We start from the raw sequence: 13,183 nt of genomic DNA on the forward strand, positions 1-13,183 counted from the left end.
TGCTGAGTATGTCCTACCAGGCTGTACAAATCTTTATCTTAGTTCCTCTGTGTTTCTGTGCCAGGAACTCATGTCATGGAAGGTTCTGGAAGAATGGTGGTAACAGCTGTTGGTGTGAACTCCCAGACAGGCATCATCTTTACATTGCTTGGGGCAGGTGGAGAGGAGGAGGAGAAGAAAGACAAGAAAGGTAAGGCAGCCATGACTTCCAATGTACAGCAATGATGATGCAGTTTCTTCTATGTTCCTGTTCTTGCTTCTTCATCTGCATGCTGGTTCTTCTGGTTATTCTTAGGGATCCTTCTGGTATTTTTCCATAGCAGCCAGCAGGCCAATGACCCCTGTGTAGGGGCAGCTTTCCTTAGATGTCTATTCCCTGATGGCTTTGGTACATCTGTCCCTGGGGTGGAGTGTGGTCACAGAAATGTAACCTCTTACCTCACTTTGAAAGATGCTGCTGGAAGCTGGGTATGGTGGCACACACCTTTAATCCCAACACTCAGGAGGCAGAGGCAGGTGGATCTCTGTGAGTCTGAAGCCAGCCTGGTCTATATAGTGAGTTCCAGGACAGCTGGAGCTATACAAAGAAACCCTGTCTCAAAAGAAAGAAAGAAAGAAAGAAAGAAAGAAAGAAAGAAAGAAAGAAAGAAAGAAAGAAAGAGAGAGAGAAAGAGAAAGAAAGAGAAAGAGAAAGAAAGAAAGAAAGAAAGAAAGAAAGAAAGAAAGAAAGAAAGAAAGAAAGAAAGAAAGAAAGGAAGGAAGGAAGGAAGGAAGGAAGGAAGNAGGAAGGAAGGAAGGAAGGAAGGAAGGAAGGAAGAGAAACAAAGATGCTGCTGAGGTCTTCATGCCCACTCTCAAGGTGCTCAGCTCTCACACAAAAGATCTTGGAGGAGGAGGGTGTCATAAAATCCAAAATGGAAGTCTCCTGAATAAAAAGGAATAGGTCTCAAAATGATAACCAGGACCAGAGGGTGCTGGGTGATGTTGGGAAAGTAGGCTCTCCAGAAAGTGGTAGTCCTGCCCTGGGGACAGTAATGGATAGAAACAGAATTTTAGAGTCTACCTTTCTGATGACCCCAGGCTCCCTAGCACAAAGCTACTATACTGCCTTCTTCCAGCCATGGTACTTAAAGCCATGGAGTTACAGAGCTTCCCTATACCAGGCTCTGGTCTTCTGTGACTCAGGCATATACCATAGTTCTGATAAGCAATCTATCTTCAGTTTTTTCCCACAGCCCAAGGTGACCAGGGAGCAGACATCTCCAGATGCATGCATGCCCATCTTAGGAGACCTGGAGCCAGAACAATTGGTCTTAGACTACACAGGGACAGACCAGCATGAGGAAGGACAAGTTAGTACTAGCCTTAGGTCACCTCTTAAATCCCCCTGTCCCAAGGGGCAGAGAGACATGAGCTGGCAGGGCTGCTATCATCAAAAAGCTTCCATTATCCTTATCCTTGTTTCCTGGCAGCCTGGTTCTGTGCCTCCCTATATGGACACTTCCCTGCTTTTGGTAGGTAGGCCAGGTTTTCTTCCACTTGCACCAAGCCCCCTATCTACACTGAGCTCCTCCCAATGTTATCTCACAGCATACATACATACATGTGTGTGTTATTTTATTTATTTACACTCCAAATGTTATCCCCTTCCCAGTTTCCCCTCTGCAACCCCCCTATCCCATCCCTCATCCCCCCCTGCTTCTATGAGGGAGCTTCCCCACCCACCCACTCCTACCTCACTGCCCTAGCATTCTCCTACACTGGGCAACTTTAATGTGTGCTCCAGGAATGAACAGACAAGCTCAGCTGAGCTTAGTTTGAGTCCCCAAGATAGATGATCTTGCTTGGTACCCTCTTGGTTCCGCTTGATTGACAGAGAGCCCCTCACATATAAGATCCTCTAGGAAATGCACTTCCTCCCCTTGAAGCCAAGGGTCTCTCCCTTGAACTGCCATAACCTGCACTTTCCTGGCATCACCTGTATTACCTTTCCAATCTCCTGAGCTCCTGCTCTGTCCCTTAAATATTCTTCACAGCTTGGTCCTAGGCCCTTCCCTCCTCCTTGAACTTGATTTTTCCTCATCTAGATACTCCCACAGGCTATTTGCACTTCTATAACACTCCTAAGTTGTAAGACCTAGGGAGTTAGAGTGGACCAGCTTCCTGGAGGAGTACGCTGAGGGCCTCTTCTACCATCTCACTTATTCCTGTGGTTCTGTCAACTCATTGGTTATGCTCTGAAGTTGCTCCCTGTCAGTCTGCCACCCTTATTCTCTATTCCTGCCTCTTAAAATGATTCCTACTCTTTTCTTCCAGAGCCCCTCCCTCACCTTGCATGTTCTGCTTTATTCCAAGCTACCTCTATTAGGAATGCTCCCAAACCTCTCTTCCTCCATCCTCTGGAGCTCATGCTCTCCCCCCCCCCCCGCAGGTTGGCGTTATAGTCAACCTTCTCTTAGATGTCTACAGATATAGAACTTACTCATTGTGTCCTGCTGTCATTTCATTGTCCTTCTGTATCCATGAGTATCTCTCTCTCTTCTACTCCTAGAAGTTTGTCTCCTTCATGAAACTGGAAAGATGCTCTGTGGTTAGGAGCACTTTGCTTCCCAGCACCTCATTGGGCTGTAACTACCTGCAATTGCAGATCCAGAGGCCTCAATGTCCATTGGCATGGACAGGCAGACACACACACACACACACACACACACACACACACACACACATATATATATATATATATATATATATATATATACATATACATATATATATGACATGAACACAGAGAGAGAGAGAGAGAGAGAGAGAAATATAAGAACTCTCCCTCACCTCTAAACTACTCCAAACATGCACAGAGGGTCCAATATATGCCATACTTCTGGTTGCAAGTGTCTCTTTCATTCTTGGGACCCCAGACCCAATGTGTCCCATTGTCTAGAAGCTATCTGACACCAAGTCTGTCCTTTGAGTCTCTAATGACATGAGCTACTGGATTGGAATTGATCCTATGTTGGCAGATTCCTCCCTAAATAGGGGCTAGGGCAGATGTGTCTCCCACATAAATTCCTCTAACTGCCACTGGAGCTGTGCAGCCCTTAGAAAGAGTGGCTATCACTGTGGGCTGTATCAAACCTGAGGCTTCAGACAGAGCCACCTGGAGCCCAGTCTTTGCACCTTTTCCCTAGTGCTGCTAGGTGCCCAATACTTAGGCCTCCTCTGCACAGTGGCCTGGACCCATAGTTTGAGTATACTCAACAGGACCCTCAAACAGACAGAGCCCTTATCCCATTAAAACACGCATACTTGCTATCAGTGGTCTGAGAGAAGAGTAGAAGAATTGGGTTGGTGAAGGGCTTGGGAGTTGCCTCCTGTTGGGTACAAAAGATCAGACATTTAAGGAGAGGACCCACTTAGGGCAATGGGCCTTCCAGAAACTGTCCATAGATACTTTACCTGACCTGGGGCCCATCCAGGACTGGCTTTAGAAACTCAGTTGTGGGGCTAAGGTCAAGAAAACACTGGACAGGGCTTGGTCCTGGAATAGAGCATAAAGAAAGCCCCTTCTTAGGCAAGTTCAGAACTACCAGCAATTGGGCATCTCCTTCCCTCCTCTGCCCCATATAGGCACAAATTGCCATATATGTCCAAGCTCCCCCTACTCTCCTGTGCTTCTGTGTATGTCATGGCCACACAGGTGTTCTCAAGTCTCTCCGTGTCTGTCATTCCTCTTCCATTGTAGGCAAGCAGCAGGATGGGGCGATGGACAGTAGCCAAACCAGAGGTAACGTGTGTGTGTGTGTGTGTGTGTGTGTGTGTGTGTGTGTGCGTGTGCGTGTGTGTGCATGGCTCAGGGCAGCTGAAGAGCCTGGGGGAGGAGGGGGACAAGGGGGAATGGGGAGGGACTACCTGCTACCAGGGCAGAAGTAGCACCTAAAGGCAGGTGAGTGGGCCCCAAAGTCCCATACTGGCTTGGCAGTGAAGGAGACATCCTTGGAGGCTGCTTCTACCAGACACTGCTTTCCTGAAGCCTAGACGGGCCACCTGGAAAACAGCTGGTCAGTACCAAGGCCATCAAGCATGGCTTGAGCTTGTTCACAAATGAGAATTACCCATGAATGGACACCCTGGGACCACTTTGACCAGATGATGAATCTGAGGCATAGAGAGGGTAACTTGTCAAGATCCCTGGGTGCTAGTCCTGTGAGGATCCCAGGTAAGGAGAGTCAGCTGGAGCCTGGAAGATAACTGAGACTGGTGGGGCTTTGGGTAAAGGAGGCATTCTGATGGCTGCGATCCTTGCTTAGTGGGATAACAATAGGCAGAGACTCAAAGCTAGAGTGACACAGCTAGACAGGGTCAGGCATGTCCTCAAGGCTGCTAGGAGGAAAGAGCTCTGGTAAGTGGCTTTGGGATACCAGATGAGGTGAAGGGATGTATAATGAGAAAAAAACAGGGGGTACCCCCACAACTACTAGGTCAAGCAGCAGTTATCTTAAGAAGAGTGGAGGAAGTAAGTGTGGGGGTCTGATTACTTGGGGCATCCATGTCACCTCCACAAAAGCAGCAAGAATGAAAATTGAGGAGCTAAAAAGAAGGAATGAGGGGAGCCCCCTGATCTAAGAGGGGGTAGGGAAAGATCAGGACAGAACAAGGTTGCCTGAGAGCACTTGGGAGGAGGCAATTTGATCAAGGATTCCTGGGCTAAGAGGAGTTCATACTAAGAACTCCTTAGTGTCCCTGGTGGGGAAAGTTGGGGTGGCTTGAACATTTGTAGTCAAATGAGTCAGATTTTGGCTCCAGAACATTCTTTGGACCAACCACAGGACTTCTCTCAGGTATTGAGATTTGGGGCATTCCAGGACTGGCCACCTTGCCTGTGCACAAGTTCTTTGTGCTGGTGTCTGTCCACCCTTCCCACAAAAGAACCATCTCTCTGTCCCACCTAGGACAATGCTGCAGTTACCTGCCTACCTCAGGAGGTCCTGGGCTTAGGATGCAACAGAGGAAAGCCTACAGATTCCCTTTGCAAAACTTGACATTAAAAGTGCTCCATTAAATCCCATATGATGAGACATGTATTTCCTGTGATAGTTCTTTGTAGCCCCTTTACCCATGCTAGGCTTTAACATCATCCAAGGATTTCCTTTATGTACAGCTAAGAAGCAGGATGGGGCTGTTGCCATGGAAATGCAACCCCTGAAGAGCGCCGAGGGTGGGGAAATGGAGGAGCGGGAAAAGAAGAAAGCCAACATACCCAAGAAGGAGAAGTCAGTCCTGCAAGGAAAGCTCACAAAACTGGCTGTGCAGATTGGGAAAGCAGGTAGGTTCAGGCAGAGGCAGCAGGGCAGGAACCTGGAGGACACTGGGCTCCTGGAAGTAGTATCAGTTCCAGATGCTATGAATGCAAGGAACAGAATATTGATTGTCCTGGCTCTAAGGCAAGTTCATGTGCAGAGAGGTGGATAGTATTCCAGAAGAGTGTGGCATATACTATAGGGCCAGAGATGCAAGCCAAAGTTAAACATGACTATCAAGTTCTGGGTACCACCCTCCCCGCCCCCCCCCCCAGTGTGGCCTAAGTCACACACTTACATATTAACTAGCAGACTCCCTGACTCAAGGCTTCTGGCCACATCACAGTCAAGAGGCTGCTAACTTTATCAAGAATCTCCTGTCCAGAGCCTCAACACCTGAAGATGGCTAGCCCCTCCCAGATGTATATCTCATATCCTCAGCTTTCTACTCTTTATATCACACTGTCCTGGGGAAACTGGAATAAAGACTGCCTTGGGACCTCTTGTTCCATAGAGTCATGTCTCGAATTGTTTATCTCAAATCCATCAACCCCTTGCAAAGGCCCTGACTGGACTCAGGCCAGCCATGACTACATTGTCCTCAACTTTTCTTCCCTCCTTTTCTCCCCCTCTCTACCATGGCTGGACAGGATTGGTGATGTCTGCTATCACTGTCATCATTCTGGTCCTCTACTTTGTGATTGAGACCTTTGTCGTGGATGGCCGGGTATGGCTGGCAGAGTGCACACCAGTGTATGTGCAGTACTTCGTGAAGTTCTTCATTATTGGAGTCACTGTTTTGGTTGTGGCTGTCCCTGAGGGCCTGCCTCTTGCTGTTACTATCTCCTTGGCTTACTCTGTCAAGGTAATAATACTAATACTTACAATTAATTCCATCACACAGACCCCAAAACTGGAGTGGGATGTCATTGGGCATCTTAGGTGTAGAGGGGACTAGGGAAGGCTGGGGATGCCTTTGGAAGAAAGGTACTGTGCAAGATAGACTTTACTAATACATCCTAGCAAAGGGTCCCACTGTACCCACCTAACCCTCAGACACAGTGAAGGGAGCAGAGAACAAGCTGAGAGACCTCAAAGGTTCTGGGACACTGAGAGCTAATGGGAGAGTAAGGAAGAACCAGTGGAGTGTAGAGGGAAACAGAGATAGCAGGAAACTGAAGAGGGAGGGAGCTCTGAAAGATAATTTCCAAGTAGCTTCCTGGAAGCTCACTGTTCCCTGTCTGATGGAAGTTGTTGGATCTTACATCCCTACTCTCTCAGTTTGCTACCACCCAGCCCAGAGATGACCGATGTCACCCAATGGACTGTTACTGTTACTTACTCACATTGCCTTGATCCTTATGAGTAAACAACTGAAGCATCTCCCACACCATCTTTGCCCATTACAGAAAATGATGAAGGATAATAACCTGGTACGCCACCTGGATGCCTGTGAGACCATGGGCAATGCCACAGCCATCTGTTCTGACAAGACGGGCACACTCACCACCAACCGCATGACAGTGGTCCAGTCCTACCTAGGAGACACCCACTACAAAGAGATTCCAGCTCCCAGCGCCCTGACCCCCAAGATTCTTGACCTTCTGGTTCACGCCATCTCCATCAACAGTGCCTACACCACCAAAATTCTAGTGAGCATGGCTAGGAGGGCAAATGAGAGAAGGGGGCAGGGCTGGTGGCATGGCATAAACCTCCCTGAGGGGTTCATTAGGTCCACTTGTAAATTTTGGGTTGCTAGGAATGTAGCTGAGTGGTATTGGTAAAGAATTTGCCTACTGAACATAAAGCTCTGGGTTTGCCCCCACCATACTATAAAAGGAAACCCAGAGCAGAGGAGAAAAGGCCAAGACCAAGGTTGAGGAGATGGCTCAGTCATTAAAAGTGCTTGCTTTACAAGCATGAAGGTTTGAGTTCACTTACCAGAACCCATGTTTGAAAGAAAGAAAGAAAGAAAGAAAGAAAGAGAGAGAGAGAGAGAGAGAGAGAGAGAGAGAGAAGGAAGGAAGGAAGGAAGGAAAGGAAAAACTAGGCAACAGCCTGCTTGTAATCTCTACACTGGGGAGGCAAAAACAAGTAGGAATTAGGGGCTCTAGGCTAGTGACAGATCCCATCTCTAGAGAACAAGAAAAAGCAAGAACTTTTGACAGAGTACTCTTACTGTTGGGTGGGACAGGTGGGCTATAGACATCCTTTCTAAGCATGGTAAATAATGGAAAACCTATAAAGAGCCACTTTGCAGACAGGGCATAGCCTGTGTAGTCAACATGGGTGCCCTCCCTGTGTTCCATGCCACAACCCCCTAGCTACACAATGGCCAAAATTGGATGAGAACCTTGGCCTTGGGGATGGAACAGAAGGTACTCTGGGCCCTGATGCCAAGCTGATTATTCTTGCCTACAGCCTCCAGAGAAAGAAGGCGCTCTCCCACGCCAAGTGGGCAACAAAACAGAGTGTGCTCTGCTGGGCTTCGTCTTGGACCTGAAACGTGACTTCCAGCCTGTTCGGGAGCAGATACCAGAAGATCAGCTTTACAAAGTGTACACCTTCAACTCAGTTCGCAAGTCTATGAGCACAGTTATCCGCATGCCTGATGGTGGCTTCCGCCTCTTTAGCAAGGGAGCCTCAGAGATTCTGCTCAAAAAGTGAGTGTGTAATAGGAAAAAGGATCCAGGGGTCAAATGGCAGGGAGCTAGTTAGCATTTGATTCACCCAGTTGTCTACTGTCAGACATCTGGATTGTTTCCACATTCGGGCTCTTGGTCATTCAAGTACAGGTTTGAGTATGCATTCTTAACTCTATAGGGCATACACTGTCAATCAGCTTTCTGTTACTAGAATACTTGAGCTAAGCACAGTGATGAACACCTCTCTTCCCAGCTGTGTCAAATGATGAGGCAGGAAGTACAGAATTTAGGAGTTTGAGGCCAATCTGAGAAACTTAAGGAGGCCTTGTCCTCCTCCTACCACCAAAAAAGGAAAAAATAAACTCATAGAATATTTATTTAGCAGGGCAGTGGTAGCAACACAAATTTGATATCAGCACTCAGAAGGAAGATCTGAGGATCAAGTCCAGCCTGGTCTATGGATTGAATTTCACTACAGTCAGGGCTACACAGAATGGGACAATCCAAAAATAAAAAAATAGTTCACTAGACAGATTGGGACAAGCAGGGTATCCTGGAGCTGTCCTCTCAAAAGTCTTAGAGACCCTACATAGTTTTTGAAAACAATTTGTATTTTTTACATCCCTGAACTGTGGCCTTCCTAATTTCTAAGATTCTCTCTAGACATCATTCTTATTGTATCGGTGCAATGCTTGGCCTTCTAAAGTGACACTATCATTCAGCAACATGCTCCTTGGCTGGAACTTTATAACACAACTTCTCTCTCTCTCTCTCTCTCTCTCTCTCTCTCTCTCTCTCTCTGTGTGTGTGTGTGTGTGTGTGTGTGTGTGCACGCGCGCGCGCGCGCGCATGCATGCACATGTGCATGTGCGAACATATGTAGCAGCCAGAGGACTAATGTGGGCATTGGTTATCTCCTTCCACAAAGTGGGTCCTGGGGTCAAACTCAGGTCATCAGGCTTGAAGGCAAATGCTCTTACCTGCTGAACCATCTTGAAATTTCTTCTGCCAGATTAATTAGTCTATCACCTTTAAATTTAACCTCACACTGAGTGGGAGAGCATGGGCAAAAGTGTAGACAAGATCTTTTCCATAGCATAACACAAATGGTCTCTGGTCCAATTTTCAGTATTGTCCTTGTTCTCATTTGAAACCTTGCAAGCACAGGTTTTACCGTTTGCATCCCTATTAGCATTCTAGTCCTCTGAGTTCCCACCAGAATTACCTGGTAAGCTCTTGGAACATTCTAGGCTTTCTTTAATGCTGTTGTTGCCATTCTATTGGGTGGAAAGTAGGGTCTCTTGGTAATTTCAATTTACATTTTTTGAAAATTAGAAATACCACTAAAAATGAGAAGATGTTAGAATATTTCTGTTTCTGATGGAAATATAAAACAGTATTACCAGGGCTGGGGAGATGTCAATTACTCAGTGCCTGCCACACCAAGCAAAAAGACCAGCATTCATGTAAAAGTTGTGAGTGGCAGTAGCACACATCTGTTACTTGGTCCATGGATAGAAGGCAGAGGCAGTGGTGGTGGGTAGAGAGACACACAGTTGACTGAAGTTCATTGGGCAGGCAGTCTAGCTGAATGGATGAGTTTCAGGTTCAGTGAAAAACCCGGTCCAAAAACTACAGTAAAGAGCAATTGAGGAAGGTATCCAGGGTAACCTTGGGCCTACACATGTGTGTGCATACATGTATTTGTATACCTGCTTACATATGTACACACACACACACACACACACTGGTAATAATGTAATATTATTAATTAATAATAAGTTAAGCATGGCACTGTCTTGTGACCCAACTGTTTTGTTCCTAGGCATATATGTGATAACTCACTTTGGTTGCTACCTTAACTGTACTGAGGCGATGGTTAGGAAACTGGGACCAAGAACTAGGATCACTGCTTTCACCATACCTGGTCCCGTGGAAGAAAACTTAGGATTAACTTGTGATTGGACTTAGGAAATGTTTGGATGACCATGCTAGAGAGTTGGGTTGTCTTTTTCTTGTGCTTTAAAATCTTTGCTATGTACTGACTACTAAGTCCTTATCGAACATATCATTTTCTCTTTTCACTCTTCCAACATTGTCTGTAGATGCACAGATAGTGTCAAATCATGATGAAATCCAATTTGTCTGTTTTTTGCTGTTTATGCTTTTATATTTACGTTCTTATCTTTGGTCTTATTACATTTTTAAATTATTGTTGAATTATGTGTATGGATGCCTTGTCAACATGTATGTCTATATGCCATGTGTGTACAGTGCCCATGGAGGCCAGAAGGGACATTGGATCACTTTGAACTGGGGTTACAGCAGTTACGAGCTTTCATGGGAGTGCTAGGATTCAATCCAGGCTCCTCTGGAAGAACAGCTAGTACTCTTAACCATCTCTCCGTCCCCTATTTTACTTTACTTTTTGACATATGTGAGGATTTTGCTTGTTTGTATGTCTGTACTACACATATTTCTGTGCACCACATGCATACAGTACCCATGGAATCCAGAAGGGGGGCATCAGATTCCCTGAGAACTGGGCTTAAAGATAATTATGCAGGTACAGGGAATCAAAATCCTATCCTCTGGAAGAGCAGCCAGTGCTCTAAACAGTTGAGCCATCTCCCTAGCTCCTACTTTATTTATTGTTTGTGTGAGTTCATGTGTGTGCGTCATGTGCACATGCATGTGTACACACAAGTGGAAGTCACAGGACAAGGAAGTCTGTTCTCTCCCTTTACCATGTGGGTCCTTAGGATTGAGCTCAGGTCATCGGGCAGGAACCAAGCACCTTGATCCTCTGAGACATTTCTTCAGTCCCCATTTGGTTTGTTCTTTGAAACAGACTCTCCACTATGTAGCTCAGGCTAGCTTGGAACTCCCAGGTTCTCCTGCCTTAGCTTTTTTTTTAAAAAAATATTATTTGTTTAATGTATATGAATACATTGTAGCTGTCTTCAGTCACACCAGAAGAGGACATCAGATCCCATTACAGATGGTTGTAAGCCACCATGTGGTTGCTGGGAATTGAACTCAGGATCTCTGGAAGAGCTGTCAGTGCTCTTAACCACTAAGCCATCTCTACAGCCCCTGCCTTAGCTTCTTAAGTGCAGGGACAACAGCCATGTGCGACCGTAAAGTGGGGTTTCTTTCACATACATTCCACTCCTTGGTCCTAAAGAGACTGTAGGAAAGCTACAGTAAGCCTCAGGCTGCCATCTCTTGCCTGGGTCCCTTAGCCTGAGTGTTCACAGGTTGCTGTAACAAATGGCCCTAGACCTGATGATGGCTTAAGATAATGTAAATCTTAGACAGATGAGACAACTGAATTGGTAAAATTTTTGCCCAGAAGCCATGTAAAAATCTTGTAATTCCAACCCTGGTAAGCCAGAGCAGAGATAGGTTATTCCTTGAGGCTCTCTGCCCAGCTAGCCTACCCTACTTGGCAAGCTCTAGGTCAGGGAGAGGCTGTCTCAAAAACAAAACAAACAAATAACAACAACTAAGGAACAATAATCTAATTCATTCTGGCTTTTACACAAATACACACACACAGACACACACACACCATAAATTTATTACCTTAAATTCCTGGTGGCCGGAAACCTAAAGTCAAGGTGTGCTCTAAGTTGTGTGCTCTCTCTTAGGGTGGGAAGAGGGCATCTTTCTTTGCCTCTCTCAAATTCTGCTGCTAGTATGCAGCTGCATCCCTCCAGTTTCCCAACTGTGATCACATGCTCTTCTCCCCTGTCTGTGCACCTCTGCATCCTGTTTTTTTTATATGTGTGTTTGTTTGTTGGTTTGTTTTTTAATAATATCATTGGCTAAGGTCCCATCCTAATCCAGTATGACTGGCACTGTTTCCTTTTGTTCACTCCCTGTCCCTACCTACCCCACTACCCCTGCCCTGCCCCAGGTGTACAAACATCTTAAACAGCAATGGTGAACTCCGAGGATTTCGTCCTCGGGACCGGGATGATATGGTGAAGAAGATCATTGAGCCTATGGCTTGTGATGGCCTCCGCACCATCTGCATTGCCTACAGGGACTTCTCTGCTATCCAGGAGCCTGATTGGGACAATGAGAATGAGGTGGTTGGTGACCTTACCTGCATAGCTGTTGTGGGCATCGAGGACCCTGTGCGACCTGAGGTAGCTGCCCTCTTTCTGGAAGCTGCTCTAGTAACTATTCCCCAGGTTCAAGGTTGTCCAGTACGTAGCAGGGTAGCTTTTTCCACACTGGATCTGTACACTGTAGGCTTGGAACACAAACACACATGGCAAGAGCCTCTTTCTCCCACATTCCTAGATCTTACACCTCTTCCTGTCCTATTTATAGATAAAGCAGCATGGAAAACAGAGACTTGGAGTCTCTCAAGGCCATGGGCGCTTCCTTAGTGCTTTTGATCCCCTTGCCAAGCTCTCTTGTCCTTGACCTATGGGAATTCTGTGGAACCTATGGAAGTTTGCAGCTGTGATAGAGGCAAAATGGGGGGGGGGGTAGATCTCAAGGATCATGTGGCTGAAGCAAACACAAAATGGAAAGGGATGTCTTTGGTGGCCTTGACATTGGGAAGTCACTAAAGCCTTTGACTTGAGCACTTTTTGTGTGATGGTTATATTTGCTGGTCTTTAAAGATGGGAGATTTTTGTGAACAGATCCTCAAGAAAATAGTGTGAAAGAGCCCTCTATCTTCCCAGTCCTGTCTGTTGGTATCCACCTCATGTTAGACTACTTGATCCTGCCCATTAGCCTGGAGCTTTGGCTCTGACAGGGGATGAGAAAGAAGCTTTGCATAAAGGATCACAAAGCAAAGACATTCAGTTCTAAAACAAATATTCCCTGAATGTAAAGAGTAGGCATGGGTCACTATCAGCAGAACACCCCTGTACTCAGTTGGGGATGGAGTGAGGAACACAGTGAGCGCAACAGGCCTAGCTTGGGCTGGCAGCAGAGTGAGCCCTGGAGCCAGCTGTGCAGTGATAATTTTGAAGATTTTTCACCTCAGAAAATGTGAAACACAGATACATGTTGAGAAAGATATAACGAGGACCCAACCTCAGTGAGTACCTTGGGGAGTCCAGGGTAGAAACTCAGGACACGAAGAGCCTATTTCAGCGGTCCAGGGGAAAAGGTCAGTTCCTCTGTGGCTTAAAGTGGTTGAGAGGGAGTTCCGCCATAAAGTTACTGGGGAGACCTGACATCAGGTCCTGATTCTGAGGCAAGCACAAGGGA

General features: G+C 46.4%; 1 protein-coding gene across 7 annotated transcripts in view; it reads left to right on the plus strand.

Annotated features, from left to right (window-relative positions):
• Positions 1-13,183, plus strand: part of Atp2b3 (ATPase plasma membrane Ca2+ transporting 3) — a 69,757-nt gene that overhangs the window by 27,222 nt on the left and 29,352 nt on the right. For 4 of the 7 annotated variants that reach the window (XM_021152982.2, XM_029473501.1, XM_029473504.1 and 1 more), the window contains exons 6-12: positions 65-190; positions 3,743-3,784; positions 5,159-5,323; positions 5,948-6,162; positions 6,707-6,949; positions 7,719-7,960; positions 11,865-12,099. In XM_021152982.2, coding sequence (XP_021008641.1) covers positions 65-190; positions 3,743-3,784; positions 5,159-5,323; positions 5,948-6,162; positions 6,707-6,949; positions 7,719-7,960; positions 11,865-12,099 — 1,268 coding nt within the window. The remainder of the gene's footprint in view (positions 1-64; positions 191-3,742; positions 3,785-5,158; positions 5,324-5,947; positions 6,163-6,706; positions 6,950-7,718; positions 7,961-11,864; positions 12,100-13,183) is intronic. The other 3 variants (XM_029473502.1, XM_029473503.1, XM_029473505.1) reach the window with 1 other exon arrangement.

This window comes from Mus caroli, chromosome X (genome assembly GCF_900094665.2).
Source record: "Mus caroli chromosome X, CAROLI_EIJ_v1.1, whole genome shotgun sequence".
NCBI lineage: Eukaryota > Metazoa > Chordata > Mammalia > Rodentia > Muridae > Mus > Mus caroli.